Genomic DNA, 20,978 nt, shown 5'->3' on the forward strand with positions numbered 1-20,978 from the left:
ACACAAAGTTGCGGCCCCAGTTATGCTTGGGACTGGTCTCCACAGTGTTAATGTGTTTATTGATAGACAGCAGGGATGTTACAATAAGTAATAGATGAATTAATTCTTTAGCTACAGTGCGATGCATGTTAGTTATATTGATGATAGTGTAGGAATATAGAGGAAAAAATAGACTGTATAAAGAACTTGAGACACCAGGCAAGTAGTATGTTGAATCCCCCATGCCTAGGTCAGTATGGTCCTTTAAAAGGAACAGCAGAGGTTCCTTGAACAGTTGTGGAGTCAGGATAATTTATAACTAACGATTTAACCTTGTATTGCATTTTGTAATTCGCTAGTCAGTGTTGCAGTTTAGTTATAACTGAACAATTTTGTTGGGAGCACTAGTTTTCTGGAATAACTGATTAAGTTTTAGTTATAAAGTAAGCTTAGTTTTGTATGCATAATATTTAATCTTTGAGAATTTTTGTAACAATTTTACACATGCTGTTGACTACTATGAAAAACTACAGTACTAGGAAAATGTACAGTCTTTATTGATCTGTCATAAGTAAGAAAATGTATTAGGGCTGTTGGTAAAACACACACACACACACACACACACACACACACACACACACACACACATTAAATGGTCTTGATGATGTTTCAAACTTTCAGCTACATAATAGCTATTTTATCAACAGTAACAAGCTCTCAAAGATACAACATGTGCTTTGGACAAACAGAATGCCATGTCAATCATTGAACTGAGTAACAAACCTTGCAACACGTAATATCTTGTTAATAACATGTTGTTGTTGTTGTGGTCTTCAGTCCTGAGACTGGTTTGATGCAGCTTAACATACTTAACTAAATTTTACAGTATTGAAATAGTTTTTATTGGATTGTCTTATTACGAGCCTTCGGTACAGCAGTGTCATTCACTTTTCTAGGATTTCTATTTAAACATCCACTGATCACACGTTATAAATCCAACAAGCTATTTTACATTGACAACATTAATTTGCAAGTGCTTTATAAAATATTTTCACTTCACAATGCCTATAAAATTATTAAATTTGTAGCAAAAATAAGAAACGACACATTTTAGGTAAATGAAATCGCTGATTATGAAGCAAGTATAAAACAGGACATGACAAGCTTACTTAGTTCATCTCGTATGTACATGAATAAATTTTACTCTGTAGATAAAAATTTTAATTTAAAATCATGAGCTTAACATTGTCAACTACTGAGTATTTTATGTAAAAGCTCTATCCACATGGAATCCAAATGACAGTTGCAAAACAGTCAGGTAATTAAAGTAATATTTCCATGTAGTTAACAGACCTTTTTTCACATGACTGTCTACAAAAATGAATCCTATACCACACTAATACAGAACACATCATCATCACAAGAGTATAAGATGGGACAAGCCAAGTTTCATAGCCTCATATGCACATGAATAAATATTACTTGAAGTAAAGTAACCATATTGGTCATTTTTGCAGTTACAATTTTAGATTAAAACGATGTTCTTAACTTTGTCAACTATTAAATATTTATGTGAAACCACTATCATATATAGTCCCAAGATGATATTTTCCAAAGCATAATTCATTATTGCAGCATGTCTTTTTCACATGATTGTCTTACACAAACACACTAATGTAGCATACAACAGTATTGCAGAAGTTGCATGCACAAATGCATGTCAGTCACAAGCACATTCTGGGCTCCACACAGATGTGACTCTTCAATAAAAGCAGCTTGTATGAAGACAAACTTTTCCTATGGCTTCATTAAGTAATTGTATACATAAGGCAAGTGATTCCGTAATGTAGACAAATCATCCTGTAAGCATATAAAACAGCCATGTGAGACATACAAGAAGAGTATATTAAGTTTGGGGTTTAAGCTACAGTCATTAAAACTGTAACAACATCAATTGATTTAGGAGGTTAGTGTCAAGCATTCAGGTGCAATCAGAAAAGTATGAGACAACTTTTTAAGTCATAAATCAGTTTCTTGATTTTGTAGTGGAAAATTTGCATTGAAATGACTGCACATTGAAGAATTCGTAAGCAAAATATGGGATAGTGGTGAGTGGCAGCTGCCCCTTCTTTAGTCTCCAACATGTTTTGTGTGTGCATAATTCGAAGTAAAAGTAGGGAATCTAAATAATAATCTTAAATATCATTATCACATCAAGATGATGTTTTATTCCATCAAAATATTTCTACAAATGTCAAGGTCAGGATGAAGTGCTCTCACAGTTGTATAGTCTGTTAAAAGGTAGCAGAAGAAAGGGGATTAATACAATAGATTAGAAAAAAAAACAGAGGAAAATACCAGAAAGCACAAAAATAAACGTGGAAGAAGGTAGATAAATAGTTCATCACAAACTGACAAAATGTTAAAGCTGGTAGCAGAGAATAGTAACTCAGCAGCCAATGGTTTACAGTGTACTGCCTCAAAATTAAAAGCTACAACATGGTTACCTAAGCCTCTTAACTTGGCCACTCTACAAAACAGGTTTTGGGAATCTCACTGACAAAATATTTGAATGCTAAGTATCATTGGCATATGCAGGATGGTGTTTTTACTCCATCAAAATATTTCTATTAATTTCCAGGTTTCTCCCACTCAAAATTAAAGAGTTTAAGAAGTCTGTACTAACAATGTTATTGCATAAAATTTGAATTATTATAGTAAAACATTTCCACTGACAAAACAAACTAAATGTAATCTAACAATGGGAACTCTAGGTTGGATTGCTGCTCCCTTTCTATGTGCGAATTGCATTCTGGTCCGAGCTGCTGGAGATGGCGGTCATGTATGCCTGAGGTGTGCTTGCATGCGTGAATGAATGTGTCGTCTTTCCTATTTTGATGAAGGCTGTGGCCGAAAGATAATGTGTAAGTGTCTTTTAGTTGTGGCTGTCTCCAACTCTGTGTGTCATCTTTATGGTCAGTAGCAATCTATTTTTTCTTATATTGCAGATATAGTCTAAGGATTGAAAGACGATGATCATCAACATTTTTGTTGAATAAGTAACATTAATACAGAAGATTTACATAGTGACACAATATTCATAGTTCTGTAATCATGAATTGAAACAATGTAGTTTTTATACACCACTATATGAAATGACAAAACCTTTTTTAGAGCTTTGAGATCATAATATTTAAATTCTGAAGCACAATAAACTAATTCAAAGTTGGAGAACTTTGACAGCAAACAATGGCTTTACCTATTATCATCCTTTAGCAAATCAGGCCACTATGTGACAATCTACCAACATATGATGAACCCTCTAAAGAATAAGCTTTAAACAGCCACTGTTATTGTTAATATTAATAACTTCAATAACAACAACAGACCATTTCAAAAAGGGCTCTTATCATGTTATGGTCATTGTTTAATTGCAGCGTGGTATTATGAGAAAGTTTGCAGAGTGTTAATTTGTACTGAAATTAGGAAAAATACCTTTAATATTCAGTGCCCATGAAAATACACACGTACTGTATATTGTTGCAGTCCTCAATCTGATGCAGCTCTTCATGCCAGTGTATCCTAGGAAAATTTCTTTATCTCTGTGAAAATATTGCAACGAACACCCATCTGAACATAGATACTATATTCAAGCCTTGGTCTCCCTTTGCAATTTTTATACCCCTACACTATCCTTAATTACCAAATTAACTATTCCTTGATGACTGAAAATGGGCCGTATCAGTTTATCCCTTCTTTTAGTACAGTTGTGCCCTTCAGATGTGTAACTATTTTCCTTCACAAATGGGGGGAGGCAGCTTTATAGATCCAACAGCATTCTGTTTGTATTGTACAAGATCTTGACTACAATTATTATCAATAACAAACCTTAGATTTTAATTGGGAAAAGAAACAAGCTGGTTTAAAAAGCAAGTTCTGCCCAATAGGCCATTTACAAGTTATGGATCAAATTAAAGATCATTACCATTTTATAGAGTTCATATACTTTGAGAAAGCTTTTGACTCAGTTTCAACAAAATCTGTACTGACCATCTTTGAGAAGCAAGGTAACTAAAGAATATACAAAGTGTGCCAGGAGGAATGGTCAGTATTCAGGGATATGACAGGAATGATTACTCGAAGCAAAAAGATCTAGAAAACATGGGCTCTAAAAGGTGTGCCTTAAGAGCTGTTGACATTTCTTTCTCTTGAAACAAATATCTTCTACTCCAAGATCTTTGCTTTCCATCTTTTGGAAGACACTAACATGGACCAAAACAAGAAAAAAAAATTGTCTAGTAAACATGGGCTCTGAAATGCATACCTCAAGAGCTATGAGCACTTGTTTAGTACACTATTCTGCTTCTAATGCTTGTTCCCATCATAATGCTGAATACTGACCATTCCTCCTGGGACACACTGTACATGGTAATGCTATACTTTTGATTAGGCATCTTCAGGATAGTGAGTTTTTCAGAATTGGAAATAGTCACACAGGGAAGTTACTTGTCACCAAATCTATTCTCAATTGTCCTACAATACATTATCAGAATCTTTAAATACAAAAATGAAGAAATTATGTGTGTCAGTATCTAAACAGCCTATGTTGTTTGATGACACTGTACAGTTTACCTCTAGTGCAGATAAACTTACAAACTCAATAGAGCAATTTTGAAAGTAGGCCTGAAAATCAATATATCAATACAATAATGCACAATTAACACATGAAAGAAATAGTATTTCCTCTAAACCATGGTTTTATTTACCAAGGAAAATCATCAAACAGAGACACATTTTCAGGCACTATTTTATTTAGACAACCAGTTTTGGCATCTTAATAATGCCATCTTCAGGCCCCTATGCACTCCATGTACAGTCAGATATATTGATACCTGCACATACTGGAGCCATCAATGTCTAGATTATGTGCATTTAAGAACAACAGCTTTGTGGTGGCTATTCATTTGAGTAGACTATTTGTTGGTGGTCATGCCCACAGAAAAGGCCATGCAGAAGTTACAGCAGTGTCGGTACATGATTGCTTCCACACACAACCCACCTTGGGACAATTTAGGATAAACGTGTGACATGACTGAAACAGAACGTGCTGTTTGGTTGCATAGAATAGGTATGATCTGAAATGGACAAGAATATCTTTTAGATTAGGTGGAAGGCAGAATATCACTTTGGAAGAAGTGGGGAGACTATTGTGTTATAGCCAGGGGCACACATGACACCCTCATATATTAGCTTGTTTAACAAATCCATGGCTTGGCCATATGTGCTTGTATGGCCCTTTTATATGCCAACCACTTATGAGTGATCTGGACAAAGCCTTCCCAGCCACTCAAGATTCTAAATGCCTTATCTCAGTCAGGTTCATTGAAGATATCTTCACAATCTGGACTCAACGGTTAGACACACTATCATTATTCCTCCGCAGCTGCAGCAGCTTCTCTCCTATGAAAGTGCCAACAATATCTGAATCTTTCAACTTATCAAGGTCCTATCTTCATAATTTCCTATCTTTCTGCAATTTCTTCAGTTTTAATCTGCAGTACATAATTACTAAATTATGGTCACAGTCCACATATGCTCCTACAAATATCTGGCAGTTTACAGCCTGATTTTAAAATCTATATGTAACTATTATATAATTTGTTTGAAATCTTGTGATGCCCTAGGGCTCTTCCACATACACAGCTTACTTTCATAATTCTTAAATCAAATTGTGCTTTGTGCAAAATTCTCTCAGGGGCTTCCTCTTTTCTTCCTTCCCAGAGTTCATATTCTCCTCCAATTTTCCTGTCTTCTATTCCTATTATTAAAATCCAGTCTGCCATTAGAATTAAATTTTCTTTTCCCTTAATTTGTAATGAGTAATTTGTTTTACCTTGTAATACATATGTATAGTCTCTTCATCACACAAGCCAAAATAAAACAAAACAAAGGACACCAAGTGGTCAACATTGTTACTGGCAACAGTTTGGCAGTGGCCATTCATCCTGGTAGACAGCTGGTTGCTAGTCATACTGACATAAAAAGCTGTGCAGTGTTTGTAGCTGAGATTGTGTATAGCATTGCAGCTTTCACATGTGGGCCGGCCTCTGATGGGGTGGGATAAACCTGTGCAGGACTAAGGTAGAAGGAGCTGGGTCGGTGGATTGGGCAGGTCTTGGACCTTGGTCTTATACAGGAATACGGTCCGTGAGGCAACAGGCAAGGAGTGGGACTGGTAAGAATTAGGATGTCATGTAGGTTCATTGGGTGATGGAACATCACTTTACAAGGGGCAGAAAGGATCTTGGATAGCATGCCCATCATTTCACGGCATGAGAAAGGATATAGAAGGCCTGATGAAGGATAAGGTTCAACTGTCTCACTCCAGGATGATATTGAATGATCACCTTCACCATGTTCTGCTGCCCACTGGCTCTGACAATTGTGCATCACATGCCTAGCCCGTGCAGCTGCTACTCCCCTCTCCCGCATTCTTAGCCAGCAAACCAGCTGCATCCCTTGAGCCGCTAGCTACCAGCCCCATCCCTCTCCCTGCCTCTCACTCACTTTATCCACCCTACACTATTCCCTTTGCTTAATTGCAGCACTACCATTGTGTGCCCAGCTGACACCATGCAGAGCTGTGACTCTCTCTCTCTCTCTCTCTCTCTCTCTCTCTCTCTCTCTCTCTCTCTCTCTCTCTCTGTGTGTGTGTGTGTGTGTGTGTGTGTGTGTGTGTGTGTGTTTCCTCCACCTTGAGAAAGGGTTACTCCGAAAGCTAGCAAGTTTTCTTTCTTTTTGTGTGTGCCTCTTGACTACTCAACGCTTCTGCTTTTTGGTGAGTGGTCTCCTTTACTCCTAAACTATTTACATACTAACAGAATTTTCCAACAAAATTATGCATCAAAAATAGATTATTATAATCACTAACAACAAATAATATGGGGTAAACTGCAAGGAAATGAGTGTATCAATTCTAACTACTGTGAAGAGGTCTTTGAAAAATGTGTGGCTATCTACTTTATCCAATATCCTTACCACCCTAGAACATCATTCCATAAGACAACAGGGAGTGAAAATGTAGTACAAAATAAGCGTGATCAGGAGTCGAAGAAAGAGGAATTTTCAAACGAACTCAAGATAAAAAGATATTGTGAGTTGCCATAGCAACCATTAGTAACAAGGCAGGGAAATTCCTGAACGGGATTATCACTCTGCATCGGAGTGTGCGCTGATATGAAACTTCCTGGCAGATTGAAAGTGTGTACCAGACAGAGACTCGAACTCGGGACCTTTGCCTTTTGTGGGCAAGTGCTCTACCAACTGAGCTACCCAAGCAGTTTCATATTAGCGTACACTCTGCTGCAGAGTGAAAATTTCATTCTGGAAACATCCCCCAGGCTGTGGCTAAGCTATGTCTCCGCAATATCCTTTCTTCCAGGAGTGCTAGTTCTGCAAGGTTTGGAGGAGAGATTCTGTGAAATTTGGAAGGTAGGAGACGAGATACTGGCAGAAGTGAAGCTATGAGGACGGGGCGTGAGTCGTGCTTGGGTAGTTCAGATGGTAGAGCACTTGCCCGCGAAAGGCAAAGGTCCCGAGTTCAAGTCTCGGTCCAGCACACAGTTTTAATCTGCCAGGAAGTTTCATCCAGGGAAATTGTTTCACACAGTTCTGTAAGACGGGAAATGAATACTTTGAAAGAGAGCACAGATTGAGCTAAGGAAGTAATAATGATTATTCAGTCGAAAATCCCAGATGTTACTACACACGTTGTTAGTTCATGAGTAGATAATACAGGATGAACTTTTAAAGAAAAAATAGTCAACTTTGACATTTTAAATGTAAGTAGTTTTGCAGAAACATTTGAACTAATTAAAGATCGAGAAGTAACCAAACGTATAATCTCCGGAAACATTTGGATGGTTGCTTTTCCCGAACGTAATGATGCTGGTAAGGTTATGGACCACTTGTTGGAAGAATTCAAATTTATCAAGGATGGAATAGAAAATAGAATAACTTTGACTAATGTTGTGTTACTGAGTGAAGTGGTGATTGTTTTGTCGTGGGGAGACTTTCACACAAAATTTAACAAGAAGTACTGGTTTGCACTTGCTCAAGTGAGGTTAAGGTCAGATCCATGGAATCTGGGCGGAGTCACATCCGTCTCCCAGGGATATTAATGTTCTGTGTTGATGGGCGGAGCGACGGCCATTGGATCCCTAGTTGTTTTCGGTGTTTCTTCTGCAATAAAACTTTCCTGCACTGAATTACCCCAACTTCTTACACTATCCCCCTACTTCTTACGCTATCACTCTACTTCTTATACTGTTCTATCAGCCACCATTAGGAGAAGTCGTCCTCGGTTGTTAGAGGATTGTGCCCTTTAAGTCACCTTTATGCTCCACTCTAGTCAGTGGTGGTCCCGATTTTAATACCAACAGCAGCCGAGGCTCTCCACGTATAGTTAGGTCCTATTTTTGCCTAAGCTGCTCTTTGAAAGTAATCTCTTATCCAGTTGATCTATGCAAACCTTGGTGCAGATTAATAAAATGCAAAGAATGTTGTATTAATAGAAAATGTGATTTTGTATGAATCATTACATAATTGTGATAATATGATACATAATTTTATATGTAATGCAGAATGTATTTTACCTTTTATGAGATGTGATCTATAGGGGAGGGTTTCTATTAGTTTTTGGAGGGGTGGGTAGTGTAAGTACAAATATGGCTAAACAGAACACACACCACACCTCCCAAACGACCCTCGCAAACAAGTGTGACTGATTTTTCACCATTTGCTGTTCCATAGATGTTGCTAAGATTTTTCTTTGGGGACCTCAAGGGTGAAGGAGAATGTCTGTTCTGTAAGAGACAATTAACACCATACCTCCTCCGGCTTTTGACTCAAGTACCGACGAGGTAGGGATCCTGGGGGTAGGGGGGTGGGAAGGGTTTCCTGTCTTTGAGGCTATCTTCTTACACTTCTTCGATCTTAGCAACCATTTCTACTTTTTCCTTTCTTACTTCTCATTTGAGTACCTATCCATCTTTCGCTCTTTCCATATTCAACTACTTCTATCGCAGAAGTCCTTCTCATTTTCCGTGGTTTCCGATAAGTTCTACAAATGGTTCAAATGGCTCTGAGCACTATGGGACTTAACATCTGAGGTCATCAGTTCCCTAGAACTTAGAACTACTTAAACCTAAGGACATCACACACATCCATGCCCGAGGCAGGATTCGAACCTGCGGCCAAAGCGGTCGCGCGGTTCCAGACTGAAGTGCCTAGAACTGCTCTACCATTGTGGCCGGCTAAGTTCTACATCGTACACACGTGTGTGTGTGTGTGTGTGTGTGTGTAGTGCCTATGTGCATAAGTAAAAACTATGCTTATTTTACATCGAGTATACCTAAGTAGGGAGCGTGAGTAATTAAGGAGAGCATAAGCCAGAGAGGAAGGGTTTGTGATAATTGTTAAGGAAGGTCAGTCTGACAAATATTTTGATGACAGGTAGGATAGTGGGACTCTTGTAACACAAGTAAACACATTTGTATGAATAGTGTATAGAGGTAGAGTACATACCAAGAGTATAAAAGTTGAAAAGTAGGAGGAGGACTCTAGGGTACTAAATAAAGTATTAAGTGTGAAATAGATTTTGTAATTTTGTAATTTTACCAAAGGATATTTAATTGTAGTGCACATAAAGATGTATACTTGAGTAATGAATCTAGAGGCCTACTCATAAAGGATAAGGAGGGTGCACCCAGCATTTATTGGATATAAAGGGCAGATAGGAAGATTTAAGAAAGGCTGACCTATACTGTCAGACAGGGGCACCATAGGAGAATAGGAATTTAAAGCGGCGTACCTACTGAAACGGAAGGAGAAAAGACACTAATAGGGTCAACCCATGTGTAAGGTATAGATGCTGATCAAAGGGGAAAAGGACAGTATCGTGACAGAAGTCACACATTTTGTAGGAATTATTCTGGTAAGTTTGAATTCTATATTTCACAACCATTATTATGTTTTCTGAGTGTCAATAGGAACATTTTATTTTGTCCAGAGTTCCTCCAGACTACTATAAGTAATGAGGCCATTATGTACTAAAGAGGTAATACAGAGAATTAGAACAAAGGATGAAATATTCAAGGGTCCATGACACCTGAAATTTACGATTGGAAAAAGAGAGCTAACTCCAACGTGCATTGAAAGGTTCACATTTTATAACTAGTAGCAGACTGGAAAAAAGGAACGACCAAGCAATAAGAACAAGAGTATTTATGTTTATTGATAGAAAAAGACGTACTGTTGAAAAATGAAATGTTATCCTATGCGATATTAATGTACATGGTAATTACGTATAAAATATTGCATGTTTGATCTAAGGAAGGGGATATGTAGTGATTCGAGAATTTCCACATAAATTTTGGAATCACTTGACATTCTGCCGCCTCAAACATATGATGTTTTAAAGATAAGTGTGAGAGAGAGAGAGCCTATTTACTGTGCAACACAAGTCTGTGTGCGCAGGATGGACGTTTATCATGGGAAGACAAGAGTTGCGTCAGACGAGTGACGCTGACAAGTGTTTGCCGCTCATGCCATAGAACCTGTATGGAGGATGCAAGGAGTAATTACGTATTATTCCTTGGCAGTCGAATAACTGTTATTGTTATAGACAATTGAAACATGATATAGGGGCTCTTACTTAATCTTGGTGTTAGTCTTGCTTGAAGCAAGACCTGTTCTTGAATTTCAGGTGGTTATTAAACCCACCACATTATAATTATAGTTAATAGTATCTGATGGTTATTGGCATAGTTGACTTGCAAGAGACTGTATGCTTATATGAAACTTGTGGAAATGAAAATGTACCTGAACTGAACTGAAAGTATGAGGGTACCAAGTTATTTCTAGTGTGTGTGTGTGTGTGTGTGTGTGTGTGTGTGTGTGTGTGTGAGAGAGAGAGAGAGAGAGAGAGAGAGAGAGAGAGAGAAATTTTTTTTTTTACTTCCTCTAACCAGCATTTTTCTTCGAAAAAGAAGTTGTGGAGATTGACAGTGCCGCATATCCGTAGAAGAGGATCGGCTAAACATTTCAAGTAAGTCAACTGTAGTAAGAGAAGTGTGAAGTTTGCAATCCAGTTTTGCGCCGCTTCTCTTGTCGCTGAAACCATTAGAATATATGCAAGAACAGAACATGATACTCTTAGCTTCTTGATTGTTATGTCTATTGTTGACTATTTTTGCTTGTTATCCAGCTTGACTGTAAGGAATTTCACAAAGTGTTTCATTTAGTATTTGACCATTAATGTCCATTTTTAGCTGGTTGCATTAGTTAGCTTGAAGCTGCACAATTAGAGTTTATGTGCCATTAAGATAAATAGTTCAAAGTCAGTGAGTTTGTGAATGTCCATTTGTGCTGTGGCTGGTACAATTGAGCTTGGACCCACAGTTAGTATGTTTGTATCATCATTAATATTACACTTTATATATAGTTCTTTAAATTAATTGTACTGTTGTATATGTAGGTGAAGCAAAAGAATGGCCCCAGTGTAGTCCATACAGGAGGGATGTCATTAATTGCATAACAGTTTTTTTTCACAAGCAGGGACAAGAAGCATACACAAGAGTGAACCAGTATTACTCGCACAGTGACAGAATTCATATTGATGAGTCACTTCGTATACAATTTCCTGTCAAAATTACATAAATAATACTGACTGTCATACAGATCTATGAGGAACTACAAAGTGTATACAAGCGTGAATAAAATTATTTAAAACTACTTGAAACATTTTCATTTGTACACAAAGAGCTTTGTGGCAACACATATTATTCTGTATGTAAATTCATACAAAATATTACCAAATTCAGAACACAGACAAACCAAACTACTGTAGGCTTACTGATACCAAATTACATGTCACTCTAGATGAGTGATGTGTAAACCTATGTCTATTTTACTGATGAATAATCTTTGTGAACTATAAACACTATCATGATTTAACATGGGAGAGTGCAACTGTTGTACGGTTCTGTTATGTATACTGCAGGGACACTATGTGTCTTCAAGGCAGGTCGGCAACTGCAGTAAGTGCACTAGGTGCAATACTTACATGGATGTCTGTGCACTCTCCATGCATTGTCATCCTAGGCTGGAATAATGAGGATACACAGGAGTAAATGCCCCCAGCGTAACAATGGTGGTAATGATTCGTGAAGAAACAGCACAAGACTGTAAAATTTGATGACAGGATTGTGTCAGATCTGGAGAGAATTAGATAGTGACGTTCTCGGATTAAGGAAAACACACACACACAGACACACACACACACACACACACTTGGGTGGGGGATGGAGGGTGAGGGGACAGCGAGTTACATTAGGTTTGGACTAGGGAGGTTACAGGAGCGAAGGATGTGCTGTAAGGATAGCTCCCATCTATGCAGCTCAGAAAAGCTGGTGGTTTTGGGAAGCATCGTGATGGGACGGGAAGTGAAGCAGCCATTGAAATAATGCATATTGTGCCACTGGGTGGTCCACCTTGTTTTTGGCAGCACTTTGGTGGTGCTCATTCATTCTGATAGACAGCTGGATGGCTGTCATACCAATGAACAACACTGTGCAGTGGCTGCAGCAGAGCAGGTGTATGACATGGCTGCTTTCAGTGATGACCTGGTACTGGGTGACATGAGGGCCGCTTCTTTGCAGTTGGTTCTTGGGGTGGATGTGAGGATCAGGTGTGTGTGGGGTTACTGCTTGGAAGAACTGTTTGTGTATTAGGCCTGGAGGATACTACCTGTCCGCAAATGCCTTTGTCAGGCCTTCAGCATACTGAGTGCGGGAGTTTTCATCACTGCAGGTGCATCTACCATGGTTGGCCAGGCTGTATGGGAGGGATTTTTTGGTGTGGAAGGAGTGGCTGCTGTCAAAGTGCAGGTATTGTTGGTGGGTTTGATGTGGACAGAGGTGTAGAGGAGGAGATCGACGTCTAGGAAGGTGGCACGATGGGTGTTGACATTGTGGACAAATGAGGATAAGGTGTCCTGGCCTTGGGTCCAAGTTATAAAGATGTCATCAATAAACCTGAACCACACCAGGGGGTTTGGGGTTTTGGGAAACTAGGGTTGGCATAGGAGGGTGCCATATGGGTGCCTATGGCTGTGCCACGAGTTTAACTGTATACCTTCCCTTCAAAGGTGAAGAGGTTATGGGTTAGGATTTAACTGAGTAGCTGAATGAAGTGGTGTGTTTGGTATCCACAGGGCATTGGGAGAGGTAGTGTTCAATTGCAGCAAGGCCATGGGCATGAGAGATGCTGGTATACAAGGAGGTTCCATCTACAGTGACGAGAAGTGACCCAGGAGATAAGGGTGTTGGGATGGTAGAGCACTGGTGCAGGAAGTTGTTGGTCTCTTTAATGTGGGTGGCTACGTTTTTGGGCAATTGGTTGCAGATATTGGTCAAGAAGGGCCAAGATTCTTTTAGCGAGGGCACCGTAATTCTGTGCATTAGAATTTGTCACATTTTTATCAAAGAATATACGATGAATGTCTTTGAAGAAAATCTGCAATTTAGTTCCAAGAATTTGATGTTACATTAAAGCATCACACTTTCAGCATGATTCCAGATTGCAGAAGAAAAGAAGTCCGAGAAATTTACAGAGTCATGAACCAGAACTTCAGCAAACTAAATACTATTAATTATCTACAGCTCAGCTGCAAATTCAAACTACTGGACCCAGAATATTTAATGCTGGAACAGTGTCAAATTGGTAAAGAATGTTGACAATAACTTGAAGCCAGGAATTAATCAAGAAAAAATTGAAATTTTAATTCAAGGCTTACTGGGAAGTTATTGTTGTTATCACTGAAAACCAACTAAACAATAGCATGTTAAGAAGTACTATGTAACTACATACAAACATGGGAAGTCAAGCATTTAAGAAGAAATAATTCTGTGATGAGTAACAATCAAAGTTGTCGGCAGAAAATTATAAATACTACAAATCTAAAGACTGACCCAACAGCTACTACAGATGATGAGTGTGTTCTTGGGTCTCCATAACAACACAGCAAGTAGTGGTGTATCAATGGCAGTTTCTCACCAATCCAAACCAACCCGGTTTCTCCGAATGCAGCAAATCATCTCATTATCAGCATATCAGCACAGTGAGCTGCTCAACTAAGTTAAGTGAGCTGTATTGAAGCCAGCTTAAGCTTTTTGGTTGTCTGGTGACAGTGCGTGTTTTGTGTAGTGTAAGTCGATAATACACGTGTAACATTTTTTTAAGCTAAGTTATACACGCTTTTAACAGTTGTTAATTGAAGAAAAATAGTTGTAAACCTGTTACTGTTCTAATTATATGCCAGTGCTGACTAGGAGTATGGAAAATATAACGTAGGCTCTGACAGACTTAAAGCCTCAGGATGATGAGTTACAGAATGAATTGAATGCCATGTTAGATAAGTAAAACCAATTCCGAATATAAATACAAATTTAGAGGCTCAGCGTGTTAAGGTTGAACACGCTATTGCTGAAATAAATATCAAGTTGGATATAACAGAACCAGGAGAGATCAACACATTACTGACAAGTGAAGAAAAACTACAAATAAACTAGCTGACCCACATGAATAATTCACACTCTATCATAATCAGTCACCTGTAGGTAATATAGTAATTGAGCCATAAGTAAATACAAATATTTATTAATAAAACATATAATATTATTAATAGTAGTAACAAACATTAGTCTCATTGTGAAAAATCAGTATCATTATAAACAATATGATTAATTGTGAACCATTTAAAAAGCAGATATTGTCTTTGTCAAGTTAATATGTTTGTCTGAAACTTATTTATTTTACAAAATTCATTGAAAACAATGTTAGCAGCTATAACAAGGTGTGTAAGCAGACAAGGAAAAAAATTCCCGGATATCCCGTTTAAAAATACACTTTTTCCTGGGCGAAAATACACCTTTTCATGCTACGTGACAGTAGGTTTTCCATAGATTTTTCCCTTGGAACTGTAAAACTTACCAATCCTTTGAATGGTTAATATTTTATACACTGGCATATAGCTTCCCGGGCGGGAGGGGGGGCATGGGAGATAAGTTTTGGAAAGACCTTTGATATGCAGCAACAAATATGCTGCATATTTTCGTATTATGAAAGTATAAATTCGAATTGCACCAAACACAGCATGTTAATTTCTGGAGCATTGAAATTGAGATTGGGATGTCCTTCTGTAAGCCAGTCATATCTCATGCCACGTGATCTCTCCAGCTGATGACAGCAGATATTCAGAGCATAGGACATATGTTCTAGTCAGCCAATAGCAAGATCACTGTAACGTAATGCGAACACACAAAGAGGAAAAGTTAATGGTTTACATTAATGTACATAGTATAGCCCAATAAAAGCTAAGCTTTAACATATAATATTGGTCTCGAAGATTAATAAGCTACAATACTTTAAGATACATCACACAAATGTGCCAGTAAATTTAAAATGACATAAATGTTTGGTCTTCTGGGCTTGAAATTCTTGTAAGTGGATGGTCCTCAAAGTGATCATTTTTAAATGCTCTGTGATTTAAGAAATTCATTCCACTTTCTCACATGTAACATAATTCATCTTGGATAAAAAAAAAATTTACTTTGAAAGTAACGCTTTTCAAGCCACCATTCGCAATACTATTCCGAGACTATTAGAGATAGGTTCAATTTAGCAGTTACCAGAGAGCACCAGAAAACAGGTATTTTTGCGTGTGTGCAGCTGCAGTGGTGTAGGAAGCTTGCATGTGTGTATAAAGCACTAAGAGAGCTTACATTACGCCATAAAAGAAACAGGACATCAGAGGATACTCCAAGAGCATTGGAATTTTGTAAACCATACTAAAATGCATAATTCAGTTTGAAGTGCACATTGGTTTTTTTCCAAATTCACAATTAAGTAGGTTCCATCTGATATTAAGCTTTTCAATGTGGTCTTTGGGACATAAATTTTCTTAGATTAGCAGTACTGTACTATTTCGTGTTTGGTTCTTTATTATGGCATAATGCCATACATGGCAGAAGATGAAAACCTTCATTTGAAATTCAGTGAACACTTGGAACTAGCCAATACTGTGGAATGAAACACTTCGTTTCAAAAAAGTTGATTGCCTCAGCGGAAAGATTAATAAAGCCAAATTTCTTTAGCAAACTGACAGAAATAACTTCATTGTTCTGCAAGGTGATTAATGCTTGACTGCTAATACCTTGAAAACAAAATAAAATCAGAAAACTGAAAGTAATAAAATATTTTTGCCATCTGTAATTATGTGAATGTATTTTAATTCACTCGATAGCTCCCAGACACAGAAATCAGTTTTGTTTTCATTTGACATGGGAGCTATAAATGAAGAGCAAGCAGTGAAATCACTTAACGCAAACACAAGTCACATGGAGATTAACCCCCTCCCCACTACAGATCGGACAATTCTGCGCATGCGCGAATCTGGCAGGTACGGCGCGAAAGAAAAATTTTTCTCATTTGCATCTGGCTGCTTGCTGCTACAGCTAACAGCCACACTTCAAGTAGCAGGAAGCGGGAGAAGGTACTGTTCATACGTGAATCAACTGTGCAAGAGCATGAGTCCGCTGGCAACTGGTCAAACGAACCTAATGTAAACAGTTGTGACGTCACGCTCATAGAAGCAGTTTATTGTTACGAAGTATTACGTAGTCTTCTCCCTAAGGCCTCTGACATAGTTTTGCTGTTTGCAGACGCTTGTGCGTGCATGGTGTTTTGTTATTGTAAATGGCGCATTTCCTTCACAAATAAAGTTTTATTTTTTTCCTCTCGTTTATATTTTATTGCTGCAGTATCATTCTCCAGTAGCAGGATACAGTAACATTATTTGCTAGAGTATCAATTCTTACCAATCAAAACTACAAAAATTTAACTGAGAGCTAAAACAATGAAAAATTTCCGGAAGTCTGAAAAATTCCCGGGTTTTTCCCGGTTTTCTTCTGGATGAAAAAATTCCAGGTTTTTCCTGGATTTCCAGGTTGTCTTGGGTCATATACACCCTGTATAATGTGATCATTGTTTACTAATGTGATCACTGTTTACTTCTTGGCTTTTGGTGTCTTTAGCACAAAAATAAATATCCCTGAATGTGCAAATGCATGAAAAAGCCACATATAACTGTCCATGAGAAAAAAAATAGGTTCTGGTAAATACAATTCTTCACTTTGAAGTGCCTAGCCTCATGCTTTATTAAGGGGATACGGAATCACCTATCCCCGCAATGTTAATATATGCCTACTATAGGGAACATTTTCTCACAAACTACTGGAGACAGAGAGGTAAAAATTTTACTGTATGTGCATTCATATGTTACAACAATACTGAAACAACAGTTTATTGTCAAAGTATTTTCTTACAGAGATATTGTACATTTATTTTTAAGTAAATTTTTTCCATCGCTTTTTACTAGACTATCACCCCTAAGTCTTTTGTAAATCAAGTAATTAAAAAATCGTTGTTTCAGTATGTAATAGGGACCTATGTCACTACGTCATAAAAATTTCAGACTTCTAGGTTGACCAGTACCTGAGATAATGTTCCTAGATGAAGTAAAAAGTAAACTTACGGGAAACGGAGAAAGAAGATTAAAACATTCCTGATCCGTAGCTAATACCCCCTTCACAGTCTTCATAATCATCTTCAAGTCTTCTTTTGGCACCCCTCTGCACCTGTCTTGCTTTTTTCACTAATGTCTTGATTATATTATCAGCATGCCTTAGTCTGTGCTGATCTAAAAAGAACATAGCACGTACCGTACGGGAACCAACACACATACCCAACTTTTGAAGGACCTGGCATTTAGTTATATTTCCAAGATTGAAGGTTGCCACAGCATCATACACACCAAAATGTAGTGTATTAATTCCGATAAACACTGTTTTTGGGAGACGATGCCATATCACACTATTCAAGCACTCGTTGGGGTTCTGCGTTTTTCCGTGAAGACATTTCATCAGAAGACTTCTGTCAGCCAGATCTCTGAAAATGGGCTTTATTTCTGCCATGATGGCTGATGGTAGACTGTGGTGGTGAATGTATTTCTCTCCTGTTGTTAGTCCCCTATTGTATTTACACCATCTGTTTTCACCTTTGGGGCACAAACCATGTTGTGGATGCTCATCCGTGGATGCGGTGTGGAAATATAAAGCCCATATAGCTCTCCTCATTTCTTCAAGATTGCCTGTATTTTGCCTGATTGCAAGGCCATAGCAGTTCTGAATGTGGTCTATTATGGAATCAGTCAATCTTCCTCTGCCATCCAAGGTTTTCCCATCATCTAGTTTTTTCCCTTTCATAACTGATTTTAACCTTCTCAGCCTGGCACCCATTCTCTTCTGCACATGTCCTATACATTCAAGTTTGCTTATATTTACACTGTTCCCATATGGTTTGCTTTCCAAAACTTCTTTGAATGCTTTAGAGTCACCATCTCCCAGATATTTGACATAGCGAACATTATACCACTGTGAAGAGCGATGAAAAATTTTCTTCACCCCAGCAACCTCCATGCCACCACTACTACCATAATAATTAGCAATACAGTCATCACTGTGTTCATTTTTCAGCCTGCCTGTGCACCTACAGTATTTAGACATTATTGCAACATCAATAACCTTGCCAGTATCAACACTAGTTGCTGTTACAACACCATTGTTGGAGGTGTGGCCCCTTTTCTGCCACGTGCCATCAAACGCCACTGTGAGGTCACGACTGCCGTCATTTTCTTCCACTGCTTCTTCCACAGCAACCTGCATTGACTTCTGTGCTACATCTTCAACTGCAGATCCTAGTACATAATTGTAAGCTTCAAACTTTGAAGGTGCACTTGGAAGATTTAGAACACCACATAGCATATCACCAGCTGCTTTGTCCTTACCAATTGCTCGCAATCCATAAACTAACCTAATATTTACACTATAAAGTTCAGTTTTCTTGTATCCATTATTTACAGTTACTGAAACCGAACTTGGAAACTTACAGCTGTATTTACAAACACTGCATATTAAATTAAACTGGGCAGCCAGGCCAACATGGGATTCTACTTTCAGAGAAACGTTTCCATGACATTTTTTGCAGCACAAACTGTTTTCAAGAGCTTCACACAATATATTCGTATCAATGAGTTCAAAAACTTCATTCCCTCTATCAAGTAAATTATATTTCTCTTCCAAATCTCTTAGTTTTTTATGAGAAGCACTGTTTTCATTTGGTGTAAGTTCGTTCGGCAAATCAGTAATAAGTGGATTCACATTTTCCAACAGTGATGATGATGATGAACTGCTTTGCTTTGCTAATGAATCATTATTTCTTTTCTTTTGCCAGTTCACACGCTTTTTAAATACTTTTGCTTTAGCTCTAGGCATTTTCACTGCGAAAAATGAAGCACTAAATACGAAATAACTCAACAACAACTACTTTCTTATATCACACTGTTTACAAAACAGTCCCGCCACAAAGTCAAAGAGTAACTTGAGGAAACCAGAGAGAAACATTTTCGGGCAACTAGTGTATAAATAGTCGCTGGAAACCGGGATATTTGAATTCATGTCACTTTAAAGGTACTGCCAAAAAGTTCATGGTCAGCCACGAGAGACGTGTATAACTAAAGCGCAATACCCGATCTCACAAATATATAAAAATAAAATAGTTATAATTGTAGTAGAGCTATGTATGATACGTCATTTTAAAGAGGAAACATGGCAGAATATAATACGCCAATAAAAAAAAATTCGATTTTTTAACCCAAAATCCGATTCCGTATCCCCTTAATGGACAATTGAATGCTACTTTTATTGGAATCATTTTCTTATCATTTGGAAAGACATGGTTTGATCAGAAGATATGAGGTTAATGTGAGGTATAAGCACAGTTCTATTAGAGCCGGTGAATTTAGCAGTGATGATATACTAGTTTAAGTGCCTTACCACTAATCTTGCACCATTAATTAATCCCTGATTATCATTAAGATATTTCTCAAACATAACAATGGCACTTTTCTTTAAATGCAATTGACGAGATGGTTAACCGAGCGGATATAGAGAGTTCAGGAATTATATGAGGTACAACTGAATGTTGTTTATTTCTTCAAGTAGGACAGAATCAGAACTGAGGTAAAACTTTGCCTCCCCATGTAATAAACTGGAAATGACATAGCCATGAAGTGAAGTGTTGTAAAATCATTTTTTGGACAAATAATTGTGAAACATTTTGGTCACTGATTTCTGTAACATTGAATATGGTGGTAATAAAACTATTGTAATTACAATAACAATGTTTAGAAATTTTGATTCCTTCACTGAAGTAATCTGATTTTCTAAATCACCATTACCCACTTTTAGTAAACATCAGGTGAAAACAGGATAGCATCTGCCCTTATATTTTGAGTCACCTTTTGAATTTTAACATGAGACCATAAGGGTGATCGTTTAAGTGTAGTTTTTACAATGGCTGTTCTATTGACATGTCTAATGATGGGTAACACATGATGGACACCTCTGCCAAACAGAATTATTTTGTCTCCACAATGGAGATTATTTATTCATAATGTCCCTTGAAAGTCAATCAAAAACATTTAGCGAGTCTTCGGGAACTGTTGAAATCTCATCCCAAATGATGAGATCAGTGTCACACAGAATTTGTTCATCCTTGGTTTGAGTGTGAGTTGATGAGACCAATTTGTTCAAGATGGATACAGGTAGTTTGAAAATCGAATGTGATGAGCATCTACTTGGTAGGAGACTGGTAGCAATGCCTGTCCCTGCAACTGTTAAAACCATCTTATTTCCACCCCATAAATTTGATACAAAGTTTTGTAGACAAATGTTTTACCAGACCTTCTCAGTCCCTCAATGGCATGACAACTGGCGGTCTTATTTCTTAGTCAAGACTTCCTCATCTATGACTTCTGTTCT

The 20,978-nt window shown here is 37.8% G+C and overlaps 1 protein-coding gene across 2 annotated transcripts in view; it reads right to left on the reverse strand.

The window, feature by feature from the left end:
- Positions 1-857: 857 nt before the first annotated feature.
- The window catches only part of LOC124788748 (centromere protein I-like), a 358,748-nt gene continuing 338,627 nt past the window's right edge, over positions 858-20,978 (reverse strand). For both annotated transcript variants that reach the window (XM_047256033.1, XM_047256040.1), the window contains one exon: positions 858-1,839. In XM_047256033.1, the coding sequence (XP_047111989.1) occupies positions 1,777-1,839 (63 nt within the window). In that variant the 3' untranslated portion in view covers positions 858-1,776. The remainder of the gene's footprint in view (positions 1,840-20,978) is intronic.

This window comes from Schistocerca piceifrons, chromosome 1, assembly GCF_021461385.2.
Source record: "Schistocerca piceifrons isolate TAMUIC-IGC-003096 chromosome 1, iqSchPice1.1, whole genome shotgun sequence".
NCBI classification, from domain to species: Eukaryota; Metazoa; Arthropoda; class Insecta; order Orthoptera; family Acrididae; genus Schistocerca; species Schistocerca piceifrons.